Source organism: Typopeltis vanoorti, chromosome 10, assembly GCF_054136105.1.
Source record: "Typopeltis vanoorti isolate ZY-2024b chromosome 10, IOZ_Tvanoo_1.0, whole genome shotgun sequence".
Taxonomy (NCBI): domain Eukaryota; kingdom Metazoa; phylum Arthropoda; class Arachnida; order Uropygi; family Thelyphonidae; genus Typopeltis; species Typopeltis vanoorti.
This window is the reverse complement of record NC_143558.1, coordinates 61,854,480-61,869,989: the sequence shown is the minus strand read 5'-3', so window position 1 is coordinate 61,869,989 and position 15,510 is coordinate 61,854,480. Positions and strand designations below refer to the sequence as shown.

The 15,510-nt window shown below is 33.7% G+C and overlaps 1 protein-coding gene across 2 annotated transcripts in view; it reads right to left on the bottom strand.

Annotated features, from left to right (window-relative positions):
* Positions 1-3,431: 3,431 nt before the first annotated feature.
* LOC150102455 (acyl-CoA:lysophosphatidylglycerol acyltransferase 1-like) overlaps positions 3,432-15,510 on the bottom strand; it is a 150,051-nt gene continuing 137,972 nt past the window's right edge. For both annotated transcript variants that reach the window (XM_090399412.1, XM_090399413.1), the window contains exon 7: positions 3,432-4,082. In XM_090399412.1, the coding sequence (XP_090255538.1) occupies positions 3,664-4,082 (419 nt within the window). In that variant the 3' untranslated portion in view covers positions 3,432-3,663. The remainder of the gene's footprint in view (positions 4,083-15,510) is intronic.

The window sequence follows — 15,510 nt, the reverse complement described above, 5'->3', positions numbered from 1 at the left end:
ACTTTTAAGTTTATCAACTTACAAAGTTCGTAAACATAATTATTCCTTCCAGAAGGTTGAGTGAAAACGCTATGTTGACATGGAATTCTCATGAAGAATCACATTACCATCCTTTGTAAACAGAACATAGGGTAAGATAATATATCAAAATTTTTATTAAATTTGATATATTATCATATTTTATCAGTAATAATTTAGTCTTATAAACATGCACTTGAAACAAAAAGAATAAATAGCAAATTCTGAAAAAAAAATTGTGTAACAAAATTTTATTAAAAATAATTCTGATCATTAAATCCTATTAATAAATTTAGTTCAATCCTTTATCCAAGTGTAAGCAAACAAAGTTTGCACCTGAAGTATCTTCAGTACTGAAGCAACTCATGATAAAGGTGGACCAAGCTCTCATCACTACTTGTCTTAGTATCCCCCATAATGCAAAGCACATGTCCTTGCAGACATGTATAATGCTATGCATTAAGGGAAGGGCCACTACCTAGACCAGTTTCAACCTTTATTGAGGTCCCATCAGTGGGAGCCAGACCCAGAGCTGGTGATACTAAGGTGGAAGCAATGGAGAAGACATATTTACCTATACGAGCTGCCAAAAGGTGTTTCACCTTATTAAATTACCCTGGATTTAGTGAAAGATGTTGGCAGTTTTTTCCCACTTGGTTAGACTATAATAAATTTAGTTTAATCCTTTATCCAAGTGTAAGCAAACACAGTTTGCACCTGAAGTATCTTCAGGACTGAGGCAACTCGTGGTAAAGGTGGACCAAGCTCTCAATCACTACTCGTCTTAGTATCTCACATAATGCAAAGCACATCTCCTTGCGGAGATGTATTTTACCAAAAGTTGCCTCAAAGTTTGTGCCTGAAGATACTTCAGGCACAAACTTTGTTTGCTTACACCTGGATAAAGGATTAAACTAAATTTATTATAGTCTAACCAAGTGGAAAAAACTTCCAACATCTTTCTCTAAATCCAGAGTAATTTAATAATAAGGTGAGACACCTTTTGGCAACTCGTATAGGTAAATATGACTTCTCCATTGCTTCCACCTTAGTATCACCACCTCTGGCTCCCACTGATGAGACCTCAATAAAGGTCGAAACCAGTCTGGGTAGTGGCCCTTCCCTTAATGCATAGCATTATACATGTCTGCAAGGAGATGTGCTTTGCATCATGAGAGATACTAAGATAAGTAGTGATGAGAGTTTGGTCCACCTTTACCACGAGCTGCCTCAGTCCTGAAGATACTTCAGGTGCAAACTTTGTTTGCTTACACTTGGATAAAGGAGTAAAGTAAATTTATTATAGTCTAACCAAGTGGATAAAACTTCCAACTCCTATTAAAGTTCTATTGCACACTGCCTTGCCATTCAAGGATTAATCTCTGATAGGAAAAATTTGATAAAGTTAAATAGGAGACCAAAGTATATTGTAAGATGCCGGCCAGCTATTAGAAATGCAGCCATAAGTGTTGAACAGAGATCAAAGATACGTAGAATATGAAAAACTTGATACATTTTTCCAAACGTACTTAAAATTAAAATTAATAAATTAAAAATTTTGAAAAAAAAAAGTAATAATTTTATTTTAAAATAAAACTTTTCAGTAGGAATTCTGCAGAATGTTATTATTTATTATGTCCTGCATACATCACTTCACTGTTAAGAAAAATTTGAGTTTAAAAGGTGCCACTGTTAACTTACAGCCAATTAAGACTGAAGTGAAGTATGGCATTTATCTTTTTTTTAGAATTTCAGTAACACATTTAACATACCATGTCATTCATGAATAATCTCTTCTGCATGAAAATAAAAGTGAAATTTTAAGCATTATGATTGATTTAACTGATTTTAATTAAAATGCAAATATTTGATATGAAGTAGTATCAAAATAACAGGAATTTGAAAACAAGATCAATTAGTTGACAGATTACCCCACTAAAATCAAATGCCAAGGTTACACTGTAATAGTGTATAAGAAAGGCTATCATTTATACTTAATTATTTAATGTATTGTTTAGCTACAGTAGTTTTTAATGAGAAAGTAATGACTCTGCTTTCAAATTCAGTATACTGTTAATTTCACATTCAGTGTATGTCCACTGACCACACACACACACAAGTTGCCTCAAAAGCTTTAAATGCAAACTAGTATCTGACAACATAGCATGAAGCTTTCTTAAAATAAGAGCAAACATCACTGGCAATTTAGAAAAGTGCAGGTCATCATTCATCTCTGAAGTCAGCTTAATACTTTAAAAAAATAATTCCTTATATATTCAAGAAAGTAACCTATTGTGAAACAAATAGTGGTTTATACAGTTAGAGAACTGTAATTATTATTATTATTATTTAAGTTCAGCATCCATTTAATGATCATCTCCATGATAAAAATTGGTATCTGTATAGAAAACCATCTCTAGAAAGAACATATGCGAGTGTATTAACATGCTTATAATTTATATAAATATCCAAAATATACTTAATAACAAATTTTTTTCTGGATTTGCTGTACTACTGAAGCAAACTGCAGCATTATAAATGAATGTTCATTAGGATCTTGGCTAAGTAGTAAATTAGGATAACTATTTCACTCATGTGATAATTATTTAAATTATTGAAACTGGTTTTGCACACAGTAATATTTCTGTCCACTTTATTCAATAAGCAACAGATTAAATAACGTACATTCCAAAAATGGAATGTCTGAAACAGTAGATATTACAAATTGTGTCCTGATTATATATATATATATCTTAACTATTCAGTAACAGAGTTTACTTAAAAGATGTCACGACAACAATAAGTAGCGGACAGGACAACCTTCACTTAAAAAAGTTAAGAAAATAAAAGTTTACAAGTATACACTGTACATTCAAAGCACTTTAGTTAGATTCACCAAAGCTAGGTAACAATCTGTTAATCCTCGTTGCAATCAAATAATCAATTTGCAAACTTGCATTTCTAACTGCTTTTCTTATTTCTAAACTTAATAAAGTTTGCAAGCTCTGTACATCTGAAAAGTGTACAATTGCACTCTTTACTTATTGGTCAATCTAGCTGAGATTATCACAGCTTAACTTGCACTGATATATCACAGACCACAGAAAATCAACAAGGTTTTAATACATCTGTGTTGTAGTACTTATATGATGTAACAATATTCATCCCATAAAGAAATATAAAAAAAGGAATGAAATCATGCCAACTTGTGCTTCAAGAATAATTAATTAAATTATTACAGTCTTTTAAATATGACTAATAAAGACTGGCAGCTGTGCACTTAAAATATACCCACATACATATACAAAAAAAAAAAAGAAAGAAAAAAAAAAAAAAAAGAAAAGCTAAAGACAAATGACTATTTCTTAAAAGTAAGAACAATGTGCTACTTAAAAAAAAAAAAAAAAGGAACTTTTAATAGATTTTAAAAGTAAAGTAAGTATAACGTTAATTTTTTTGTAAGTAAAGTACTTGCAAATATTTATATTAAGGGGCTAAAATATTACTTACCAAAAATAATTTTGGATATTTTTTTATCATAGCAACTTGGGGAAAAAAAAAAAAAAAAAAAAAACAGTTTTTGATATTTTATGAGGCTTAAAAATTTATAAGAATTGCTACATAAACCTTCTGTTGCAACAGGCATTAAAAAATGTAAGCCCATAATCTTTTTATGAGGTAGATGTGAAACAGTGATGATGAAATGAAGAAGAAATGAAGAAAAGCAATCCACCAATTATTTAGGATGACTTTGTTTGATCTCCTGTGCTGATGAATAGTGTCAGTACCATCTTGCATGGCTTTATGTTTGTCAGGAAACTGACCTGTATGATAATATTCATTTAGCATCTTTTCTTTTTCAGCCCAGCGTTCAAATACCCAATCCCTTAAGGAATTCATGTCACTAAGAGGCACCTCTTCAATTGGATATACACGATAATGCATGTATGTTATACATGGAGGACGGGTTGCAGAACAGATAGTAGGTAAATCAAGAGGTTTTCCTCCATCAGGGTAACCTATTGTGATGTCTATTACCCACTTCAAAGGTTCTAATTTCTTATCTGAAAATATAACATCAAAAATGTTAAATTACTACTTTATTTGTAAATCATGACTGCAATTTGTACTAGTAGAACAATACTTATTGCTAAAAAATCATTTTGCAGAAAGAAAAAAAAAGCATAAAATCAGTATTAGTGTTCTTTACAACTTATAAATGAAATTTAACGTAAGTTTGTAGCCAGTTTTTCTTTTCTTTTTTTTCTGCTGTGTTGAAAAATTTTATACTTGATAAAAAAATATATATATATACACATCCTTGTTTTTATTCATATTTTAACTATGTAAATAAACAAAAGTCCTAAGTATGAAGCATCTTCATGATTAAGGAGAATAGCTGATCTCACATCAGGTTACATTTTGTATTACATAATGCACAGAAAAAACACACACGCATGAAGAAATTTATGAGAAATGCACATAACTTTCAAAGGTTATAGTAGAGGCAATACTGAGTAAAAAAAATTCATACATGGTTCATAGTTATTTCTGTTTGAATTAAAACCTTATGGAGTTTAATGGCAAAAAACAAGAATAAGCAGATGTGTACCTAGTAAAGCAGTGAAGAGTTTGCAATTCAAATATCCACACTCTTGACCTCAATACACAATGTAGCTTGCTTGTGCATGGCATATGCAGCTCACTTCAGTTCATTATTAAGACTGATCTTCGTGAGCACTCAAAATGAGAATGAGAATTGCATTTATGGTTCTACTTTTATTTAGTGTGCCATTTTCTTTCATACATGAAAATTCACTGATCAAATAAACTATTAATGAGATGTATTTTTGCAGCATGGGAAAAATGCACATAGTTCCATTGTGGTGAAGGTACATATGATGCTGTGTAGCTAAAGATACATAATTTAATAGTAGAGGCAATTATTGAAATCCAGCAAATCACAGATAAATGTCCCTTGAACAACAATCTTCTAAAATAAATGAACCAATGAAAACTGATGATAGAGGATAACATACCATATCACATGATCATATAGAAAATTTCTTTCCACATCAGATTGAGGATAGTTTTCTCACCATATAATAAATAACCAGTGTTAATGACACTGTTGCTGGTGAACTGAGCTTCATCACAGGGCAAGATGTACTAATGCAACTTGTGAAGACAGAGAAATCATAGAATTCCAGTAGCTGCACATAATGCCTATGTTCAAGATGCTGCACAGTATTGACAGAAGCTTATTTGCAGCAAACAAAGAACGAAATCTTTTGAATACTTACCTGAAATTTTTGCTGTACTGCTGCAATAATGTTTTTCTTGTTCAGCCACCTCACAGAATTGCACTTAAATGAAATAAGGATGCTAGGAAATGTTCTCTCTCAAAATTTCTAGAAATACTGTTAAACACATTTTGAATCTCCATTCTTAGCATCTGGAAAGTGTTGCTGATATTCAGTGTATACTGACATCTTTCTACAAAGTATAATATTTTACGAGTATCTTACTATCTAGTAATGATAAAGAAACTAATTTTTAACTAACAACCTATGGAACTGTTTTTGGCCTGATTAATATGTGTTTACAATGAATATAATAATGTCATTCCTCTTTCAAAACAGTCAACATCACAAGAGTTGAAGTAGGAATGTTGAACACATGCTTCGAACATTCCAGTTTCTCTTGCTTATATATCTCCTACCCATAATAGGTCATAAACCTACAGTACATTAGTACTAGAAAGACTAGGGATTTTTTTTTTTTTTTTTTGCATTTTATAATTTACTTTCTTTTTCTTTTTATTTTTATGAATTTAGAATTATCAAGGATAACCCACACTAATCATTATTCACACAATACCTATTACACATCTCTAACTTACTGACTGTTGGGACACTTACAACCACATCTAGCAATCCATTTCTCATTCACCACTCTCCAAGTAAAAACCTAGTCTACACACCTTTACTAACCACTCTCTCTTAGACAACTTCTAAGTGTGACCCCCTTGTTCTCCCACTACTCCTCATGTACTAAAAGATTTCTTTTGCACCAATCTTATAGAATCACTTTAGTAACGTATAAGTTTCTATCATATCCCTCCTCTCCTTTGCCTGTCAGCTAAACTCTGCAACTTACACACCCTCAATCTATCCTCACAGGAGGCATTCCACAGACCTGTTGCCAGCTTGGTCACTCATCTCTGAATCTCTATCTACCATCACCACCAGATCCCAAGCCTCATCAATTTCCTGTAATTACAGGAAATTGATGAGGCTTGATACAGGGTATGTAATCTTTCATTCCTGAATTGCATTACATTTTGCAACATTAAACTGCAACCATTGTCCTCTGCCCACATTGCCAATTTATTTAAATCACCTACAGGATATTTACATCACCTTTATCAACTATTATCCTCCCCAATTTTGCTTCATCAACTGAATATCTTCCCCTAAAATCTTCTGCTATATCAATAATGTACAAATTAAAGAGTAGTGAGGGTCATTAGTACAGAGTCCTGGGACTCCACTAATTACCCTCATTTGCCTTGATTCCACTACCGTGCACCTTATGCCACCCTGATGTGTGTATCAGCTACCCCTCCCCCATCCATGCTACCAGACTCATATTCGTTCCCATTTGTTCCAACTCGTAATTTTCCATGCAGTATTCTGTCAAATGCCTCTGCAAAGTCTAGCAGTATTATGGCATATCATTTCTTTTATCTAATTCTACTGTCACTTTATTATAAAATATGAATAAATTACTGATGCAGGACCTACCTTTTATAAAGCCATGCTGCTCTTATAGAGTATCATATTCATATCCACCCATTCCAGAATTTTACTCTTAACCAACTTTTCCAATATTTAACCACCACTCCAGAGATACCAATTGGTCTGCAATTTGCTACTTCTGTCTTGGAACCATCTTTATGTAATGGAACTATCATACCCTCTTTCCACTCCCTTGGAATGTTGCCACAGCTGAGACATGTTAAACAACTTTGTCAGAGGTAATGCTTGTTCTCTTTAACATTCTCGTAGCACGTGAGCTGACATATAGCCCAGGCACACATTATTCATATTGTTATTTTTCATTATACTGAATATCTTCGGTTCATCTACCACAGTTCTCACATTAGTAACTGCAGAGTCACCACCCAGATGATATATATTTGCAAAGTGATCATTTAGTAACTGAACTATTTCTTCTGCTTTCCTACCATCAACACTGAGTAAAGTTATCTTTCCATAATCATTATTTATCTTACTTGCTATGTAACAAAAAAAACTCTTGCATTTACTTTGGCATGTTTAGCAAATTTTCTCTCAAAATCTGCTTTATTCTTCCTTCACTTATGCTTTACATTGCTCCTGAGGATGCTGATCATCTTTCTGTTGTATTCCTTCCCCCACTGCTCCCCCGAGCAGCTTTTGCTTTATATTATTATTCATCCACTTAATCCTTATTTGGTTTATCCTCCTGATCATGGGTAAGCAGTCCGATACTACCTCGCTAAACAATCCTTGACCATGTCCCATGCACTAACGACATTCATTCCATGTAGCTTCTAATGCCATGACACAACTCCAAGTTGCCACCTCAGTTTTTCACAATCACCAGCTTTGCTGTTTCACATAAATTCTTCCTTCACTGAAAATTCCACATGTTGAGCAACCTTCCAGAACAAGACTGCATGGTCACTTTCCCTGATCGGAAGTAGAGTTGCTACTGTAATTACAGATAGATCTTCTGATGCTGTTACCAGATCCAACACTCTCAAATCTCTGGTTCCTTCCATCACGTGTTGTTTCAGGCTGTATAAATGCCATTTTCATTTTGTCATGTGCCCTTTCCTCCTTCTAAGCTATATCCCCCATAGTTGATGTCTCCCATGATAACTGCTCAGGGTCCACTAATTGTGCTAATCTGCCGATGCACGAAATCGACAGATTAGCACATCTTCTTCTGGGCACCAGGTCTATAGGCAACCGAAAACATTTTTGGTGCTATTGGCCTCTATTTCAACCAGACAGCCTCAAACAAACCATTTTCCTCACATCTACAATCTTTCGTCACTTCTATTTTTGTTGGTTGAAGTTCTTCAGCTATAATTAATGATACCCCTCATCCTGTCCTATTTCCTCTATTTTCTCTGAAAAAAAAAAAAATTACAATATGTTACATTCTATCCCTCTAACTACATCATCCTCTGTCAACCAGATCTTGATAATGCCAATGATTTTTGGCCAAGTTGAGCTGACCAACATTAAAAGCTCCTCTCCTTTTATTTCTGATATTTCAGGCATTCATGTACATGCATTTCAACATCCCCGTGGACCCACAGTTACCCTTGAATAATGCCATTACATGCCCATTCAGATTCAGCACCTAGGGAACTGCACTCAGCTCTTCACAATCATTCCAGTACTTGCACCCATTTGTCTCAGGGGTGACCTAGACACATGCTTGATTGTTTCCCCTCAGTACATCTCCATAGGCAATTGGAAGAACGATGGTACATTTTGGAATAGGCCAAAGTTCGATTCTTGTCGTGATGGGAGGATTCATGTGGACTTTTTCAATCAAAGGTGAATTAGCCGATCTCATACGGACATAGTAGGGTTTTTTTCTCCAGGAAACTTTGGTTTTTTCATCCCACATACAGACAAATTGGCCCTTCAGAACACACACAATTTACAGACAAAAAACACTAGTTCTGGTGGGCAGTAGATGGTGTTGATAGAGATGATTAGTAGTAGAGGTTTGGTGTAGTAGGGGAGACAATTGTATAGTAGGTGTCTTCCTGCAATGAGTCTTCGGACTCTTTGGAGGTGTCATTAATAATAATAATCTTTAGTTTTCCTGATTTTGCACTTCCAAATTCTTAGTAAACACTTTCTCCAAGCATCTAACTCCAAAATCATTCAAATCAGTCCATAAGGCATATAAAGGTCCCTTCATCCATCAAATTTACTCCACTCAAGCTATGAAATGAATGCCATTTACTTTAGAAACCAAACAAAGACAAGTCACTTCAGGACTCCAGTAAGAGAGACAGTGGTCTCACACTGGGAGTTGAAATTTATCTATCTGCTAATGACAAACATCTCTGTCCACAGGAAAATATTCCAACCTGCAGTCTGCTGGCTGGAGAGTAGGTATATTAACCACTCAGTCAACCAGGCTGGCAAAGTTGTTCAGGGATTTAGATTATGCCAAAGCAGCTATGACTAAGAAGCAACTGTATTATATCTGTCAACTACATAAGTGAAATGAGAGAGAGAGAGTGTGTGTGTGTGTGTCAGTCAGTCTGGTAAACAAGACTGACTGACACATACTGGTGAGTTTGGAATCTCAATAGGATTAACCATTGCGATGCAGATGAAAGGGCATCTTGAACAAAAAATGACAATGTGTTTTAACGTATTTGTGCTGGGCAGTGCTCACGCGTACATAAACCGCTGGCATGAACTAGCTTTAGCGTATGTGTATTGCTTCCATGTTGGACAGTCACATTTTCACAAGGCTTGTACAGCAAGTTAATGCAATGTTTCCAGTTGTGCTCTTCGATGCAACTTTTTTTCAGTAGAATTTTATTTGTAAAATTCACATTTGTGAAATATCTTAACAATATCAAAATCTCAAATGCAATTCAAACTGATTTCAAGTTTTACACACGTGTGTCTCTGCTTTAGAAAATTTGCTTTACATAAAATGTGTGCTCTCTGTACCCAGCAATTGAATTATAATGCAGGATGTTGGATGTTCTTAGGATATTGTAGAATCTCAATGTAAATACTGCTAGGATTAGATGGGATATCAGCTCAGGTTTTGCAAGAATATGCAAGGGAATGGAAAGAGGGCAAAATAATTCCGTTGTATAAGGAAGGGTTCTAAGACTGCAGTAGCAAATTATAAACCACAGTCTCAGGTGTGGTGGTAAAAAAGTACAGGAAAAATTGGTGAAAAAGAGAATTCAAGAATGGGCAGATAAAAATATCATACTGTATGAGGGGCAACATGGCTTTGTGAATGGTAGATTGTGCCCTAGAAATTTACTAACATTTTATAATAGAGTAACAGCTAAGTTGGATAAAGGAAATGGCTACACCAGTGATTCAACCCCCCCCCTGCCAGCAATACTGCCAGTCATGACATCTGCCTACTGGATATGTGAATGTGTGGCAGAAGGGATTTGCTGAAGTTTTAAACAATACCAGTACGAATGCACAGAACATTATATTGTTAAGTGCTATGCGAGTGCAATTACTTTTCGAAACTTTCAGTACTGTATTCCTGATTTGTTATTTCTTAAAATTTATCCCCTTATAAAATTAGCAAACAAAGAACATTATTTGATTTCCTAAATATAAATACACCTGATAGTTCAAAAAGAACACGTGAAAGTAGTGATAGTGATAATTCCACAAGATGATGTACACACGTGTGAAACAGAAAATAATGCCAATCGTAAATGTAAAAATATTAAGTAAAAGTAAACAAAGGAAATATGATACAAATTATATAAAATTCAGATTTATTAGTGTAGAAATGGATGAAATTCAAAACCACAATGTGTTGTTTGCAGTACAGTCCTCTCAAATGAATGTCTGAAACCAAATAAATTAAGAAGGCATTTAAAAATGAAGCATCAGCAATAAAGATAAACCAGAAGAGTTTTTTTATAAGAAAAAACTATGAAATGAAAAATCAGAAGTCCTTCATGAATGCAATAACTGTTAGAAATAAATCATTAGTTAAAGCTGTTATAAATGAAGCTTTAACTAATAATTTATTTCTGAATTATTGCAAAATCAAAGAAACTGTTCACGATAGGTGAACGTTTATTGAAGCCAATAAACTTCAATAAACTCTGTTTGGAATATTGGAGGTTAATAAAATCAAAGAAATACCCATGGTGAAAGATATTATTTGTCATAGAACTACATTGATTGCGGACAATCTCCAAGAGCAGTTAATTCAAAATATTAAAAATTCTCCATGGTTTTCACTAGAAATACACGGATCAACTGACATTTCCAACAAAAGTATCTGTCTGGGATATGTGGGATATATTGACCATAATAAAGAAGATATATTTGAAGAAATGTTCTGTTTAGAATTAGAAACTGATACAACAAGTGAAAGTATATTTAACAAATATAAATTCATTTTTCACATGCAATGCCTTACAGTGGCAAAACTGTGTTGGAATCTGTACAGATGGTGCAGCTGCTGTGACAGGTTGTCTCTTGAATAAAACAACTTCCAAATTCTAACATAATCGTTACACATTGTTTCATACACAAAGAACAACCTTCTAAAGAAATGTTGTATTGCTGTAAAAGTTGTATTGCATATTTTATAAAAGCAAATGCTCTTAATTCAAGACTATTTTCTGCTCTTTGTGAAGAAGTTGGTGGCAATCATATATATATATATATATATATATATATATATATATATATATATATATATATATATATATATATATATATATATAGCTTCTACTTCATACATTAACTAGATGGCTGTCAAGAGAAAAAATTCTTGCTCATTTATTAGAATTCAAAATGGAAGTCTAAATATTTTTAAATGATAAAAAATCCAGCCCGGCCATTTATTTCGATGACAAAAATTGGAGTGTAAAACTTTCATATTTGGCAGATATTTCTCTATTCTAAATCAAATAAATTTATCTTTAAAAGAAAACCAGTCTAACATTTTTACTATGCTAGGTAAAATAGAGGCAATGAAAATAAAACTGCATAGATGGATTCAAAGAATATATTCAGATGGTTTTGAAATGTTTCTGAACTATTCACAAATGATTTCAAATTACAATTTTAAATTTGATAAACTACATGTAAATTCTTTAATTATATGTCATCTCCAGAGATTAATTAAAAAGTTCGATAAATATTTTCCAAATAATGAACTTGATTGGAGAAAATTGTGGATTCAAGATCCATATAATAATTGTGAAAATACAAATTTATCACCAACAGACGATGACATGCTACTGGCATTGACAAAGGATTTAAATTTGATCTCCGTTTTCAAGAAGAAAACTTTGGTCCAATTTTGGATATGTATCCGGAGGAAATATCCACGCCTGTTTACTGTTGCCATTCAAAATTTGTCGCCTTTTGTTTCTACATATTTGTGTGAAAAGAGATTTTCCACAAATATTAAAATGAAACAACGAAATCAACTCCAAGCAGCCTCTTGTATGCGAATAGCATTGAATAATACAATACAATTGAAGCATATTCAACAACAGAGGTCTCATTAAAATACATTTAAGAAAAACCATTATTTTTTTTTAAAAAAAGTTTAATTATTATTATGTTACTACAAACCAGGGGGCCATGAAAATATTTTAGGATACCTAGGGGGGCCACAACTACTAAAAAAGTTAAGAACCACTGGGCTCACATGATGATTCTGCTGGATTTCGCAAAGGCATTTGACAGAATACCACATGGAGTTCTGTTAAGCAAATTAGAACAAATGGAGATGGATATGACACTGGTAATGTGGATAAGAGGGTGGCTACCAGCACATTATTGCTTATTAAGCAATAACATGCCAGACTTAATGGAATGCTCCAGAAATGGCAAGAGTGACACACGAGTTTCTACAAATCTTTCCAGTGATGTCCAAAGGTGGATAACGTTGGCTAGATCAAGAGTGATTGAATCAACATTGTAGTCACTAAGTGGCAGTCCTACGGATGGTTAAAGAAGTCAAGCATGGATGATGATCTTAATTATTTTTGAGAGAATTCAGGTGAGGCCAGTGGGACATTTGACATGGAGAAGAAGAATGATGCAAGAGTTCAGTTTAATCTTTGGGTAATGTTATGATGGTGCCATTTGATTTGGATATGAGTGAGGTGGAAACATGGATGTCCACAGATGTGCCCAATGATTTGGGCAAGGGACCAAAAAGATATGATTACTTTTGAACAAAGCAAGTTTCCTATACTTGGCCTTTTCAAAATCAAATGTGGATTTACTGCTGGTTTTTATGAAAAAAGTTGCTAAGAACAGTACAGGCAGTGTGAAGCAGGAATGTTTGCTTGAGCTTCTGGTAGAATTTTATGCTAGAATGGCTGATTCTAGAGAAGCACTACTTTGGCATGATTGATTATTTAAACAGGTAATAAAGGCCTTCATTCCAGTAAGAATGAAGACAAGAGGTAAGCACCTGCTTCTGACCAGTAGATTACCTCTTTCTGTGTGATTTGTACCATACCCTTCTCCTGTCAGAAGGAAGGATATGGTAATAATCACACAGATGATTGATTCCATTTGGTGCCAAAGCACATATAGAATGACCAGTGAAGGATATTCTATAAAAAAGGAAACCTGAATGAGATTATGGTCTAAATTATCGAGAAGAGAGAAACTACATTCATAACATACCTGAAAGGAGAAATGGTTAAAAAATGTTAAGGGTAATTGGGAAGAAAGCGAGGTTTATTTGGTATTACGATGCTAATCACTGCTAACATGAGATAGTGTGCCCAAGCCTCACTAGCACTGCTTGATGCTACTGAGAAGAGGGCCATTAGATAATCCCTCTCTCAAAGACATTCAAGTTTCTGTCCTCTTCTACAGATACTTTCATGATCAATGTCCTCCTGAACTGGCACTATTCATTCCTGATTTTCTTCCAAAACTTATAAAGAACAAAAGCAAATGCTGGTTAACATCTATTTATCATTCACATCCAAACTTATCAAACCAACTACTCCTACACTCTTTCATACCATCTACCTCTGTTCTCTAGAACAGCCTCCCTCACTGCCTTTTCCAAACACTACAACCTTCAGTTATTCAAAACCCATGTCAACAAATTTTCATTTTTCTTCTTACCTTCACTCAGCACTAATGTACTATAGGCCTTGCAATTGTTCATGGGTTAGATATTTTATATATACAAATAAATTAAAAACAGTTCTGTACCAGAAGTCAGTTGAAACAAACTGATTCAAGGATCAGTTTTTACATTTTAAAAAATCACTCACCTGAATGAAATAATTTAGTTACCGATTTAAGACATTTTACAAAGTTATTTTTAATGGTATACTACACTATGTTCCAAATTTTATGTCATCTGCCATCCAAATCATACTATCATCCAAATAGTATGGCCACAGAGTCAAGACCATTCGACACTTCTGCACATGCCAGGAGTGTGCAGAAGTGTCGAATGTCGAAAAAAGGAGAATCCATTCCGATAATAGGGTAATCAATCTGTCTTCTGGGATGAGTTGTTTATTATTACACGTCAGAATATTAACTTCTCTTTTATGATCACTGCAGTTTTTAAAGTGATAACTATTTTGCTTGTATAACAGTTTGGAAATTTTATCTATAAAGCACGTGATTTCGCATGTTGGCAAGCAATTCGTACATCCTTCATTTCTTTCTCTCCTTCAATGATAACGTCTAAGAGTTAATTAAATCTCATTCTGAAGAATTGAGTGATTCCGACTTGCTAAATTTAGATGCACAGCGGAAAGATCCCGAAGAATACGAAGAAAATTTAACCACTGATAGTCAGCCAAAAGAGATTTCACAGAAATAATTTGAAAATATTTTTCGTACAATCAAAGTTTTTAAGCAGCAATGCTTAGAGGCTGACCCTGATGAAGAGAGAAACAGTAAAATTTGCAGACGAGTAGAAGAAGCAATAGGGCCATACTAGTATGGCCCTATTGCCTCTTCAAAAGAAAAAATGTCCACCAAACTACGTTAAGCTCAATTCTTTGTTAAGAAGTAGAATAATAAAATTTATATTCTGAATATGTTTTGTCTTTCAGCTTCATGTTTTCCTTTGACTAGGCCCTGAGACATACCTTAATTCTTTTATAAAAAAAATTAAGGTTCGAAAAAGAAATTTGAGGAACGAATTATATTTTTTCCCATAGGTTATTATATTCGATTAGTGCGTTTTTGATTAATGCGCATGTTTTAAAGAACACATTAGGCACACTAATCGAGGGATTGCTGTATATATTATGCTAATGTTACATCATCAAAGTAACTGCTTCTGTCACATCCTTATTCTCATTTCACATTACATGCAGTTTCTACTTTGCTGTGTAAACTCTATACGTGATTGCAGGCGTAGGGGAAGTCTTGAATGTTATACACATTAATTAATGATTTCCAAATGGTGCGAATGATCATTCTTTGGTTTCTATTTAGTGTGCCTTTTGAGTGAATGATCTCATGAACAATTTGTCAAAATAATTCTCATCTAAATAAGGCATTGAGGATGTGCACTACGAGTACACTTTTTTCTTCTCAACATCACTTATATATTCTTTCTTTCTTTCTTTCTTTAATGAATTTTGAAACTTTTCCTAGTTTGAACTACATATATCTTTCCACAAGAACATGAAATCTTGTATATTCCAAGATGTTTATTCATGAAATCTTGTATAAT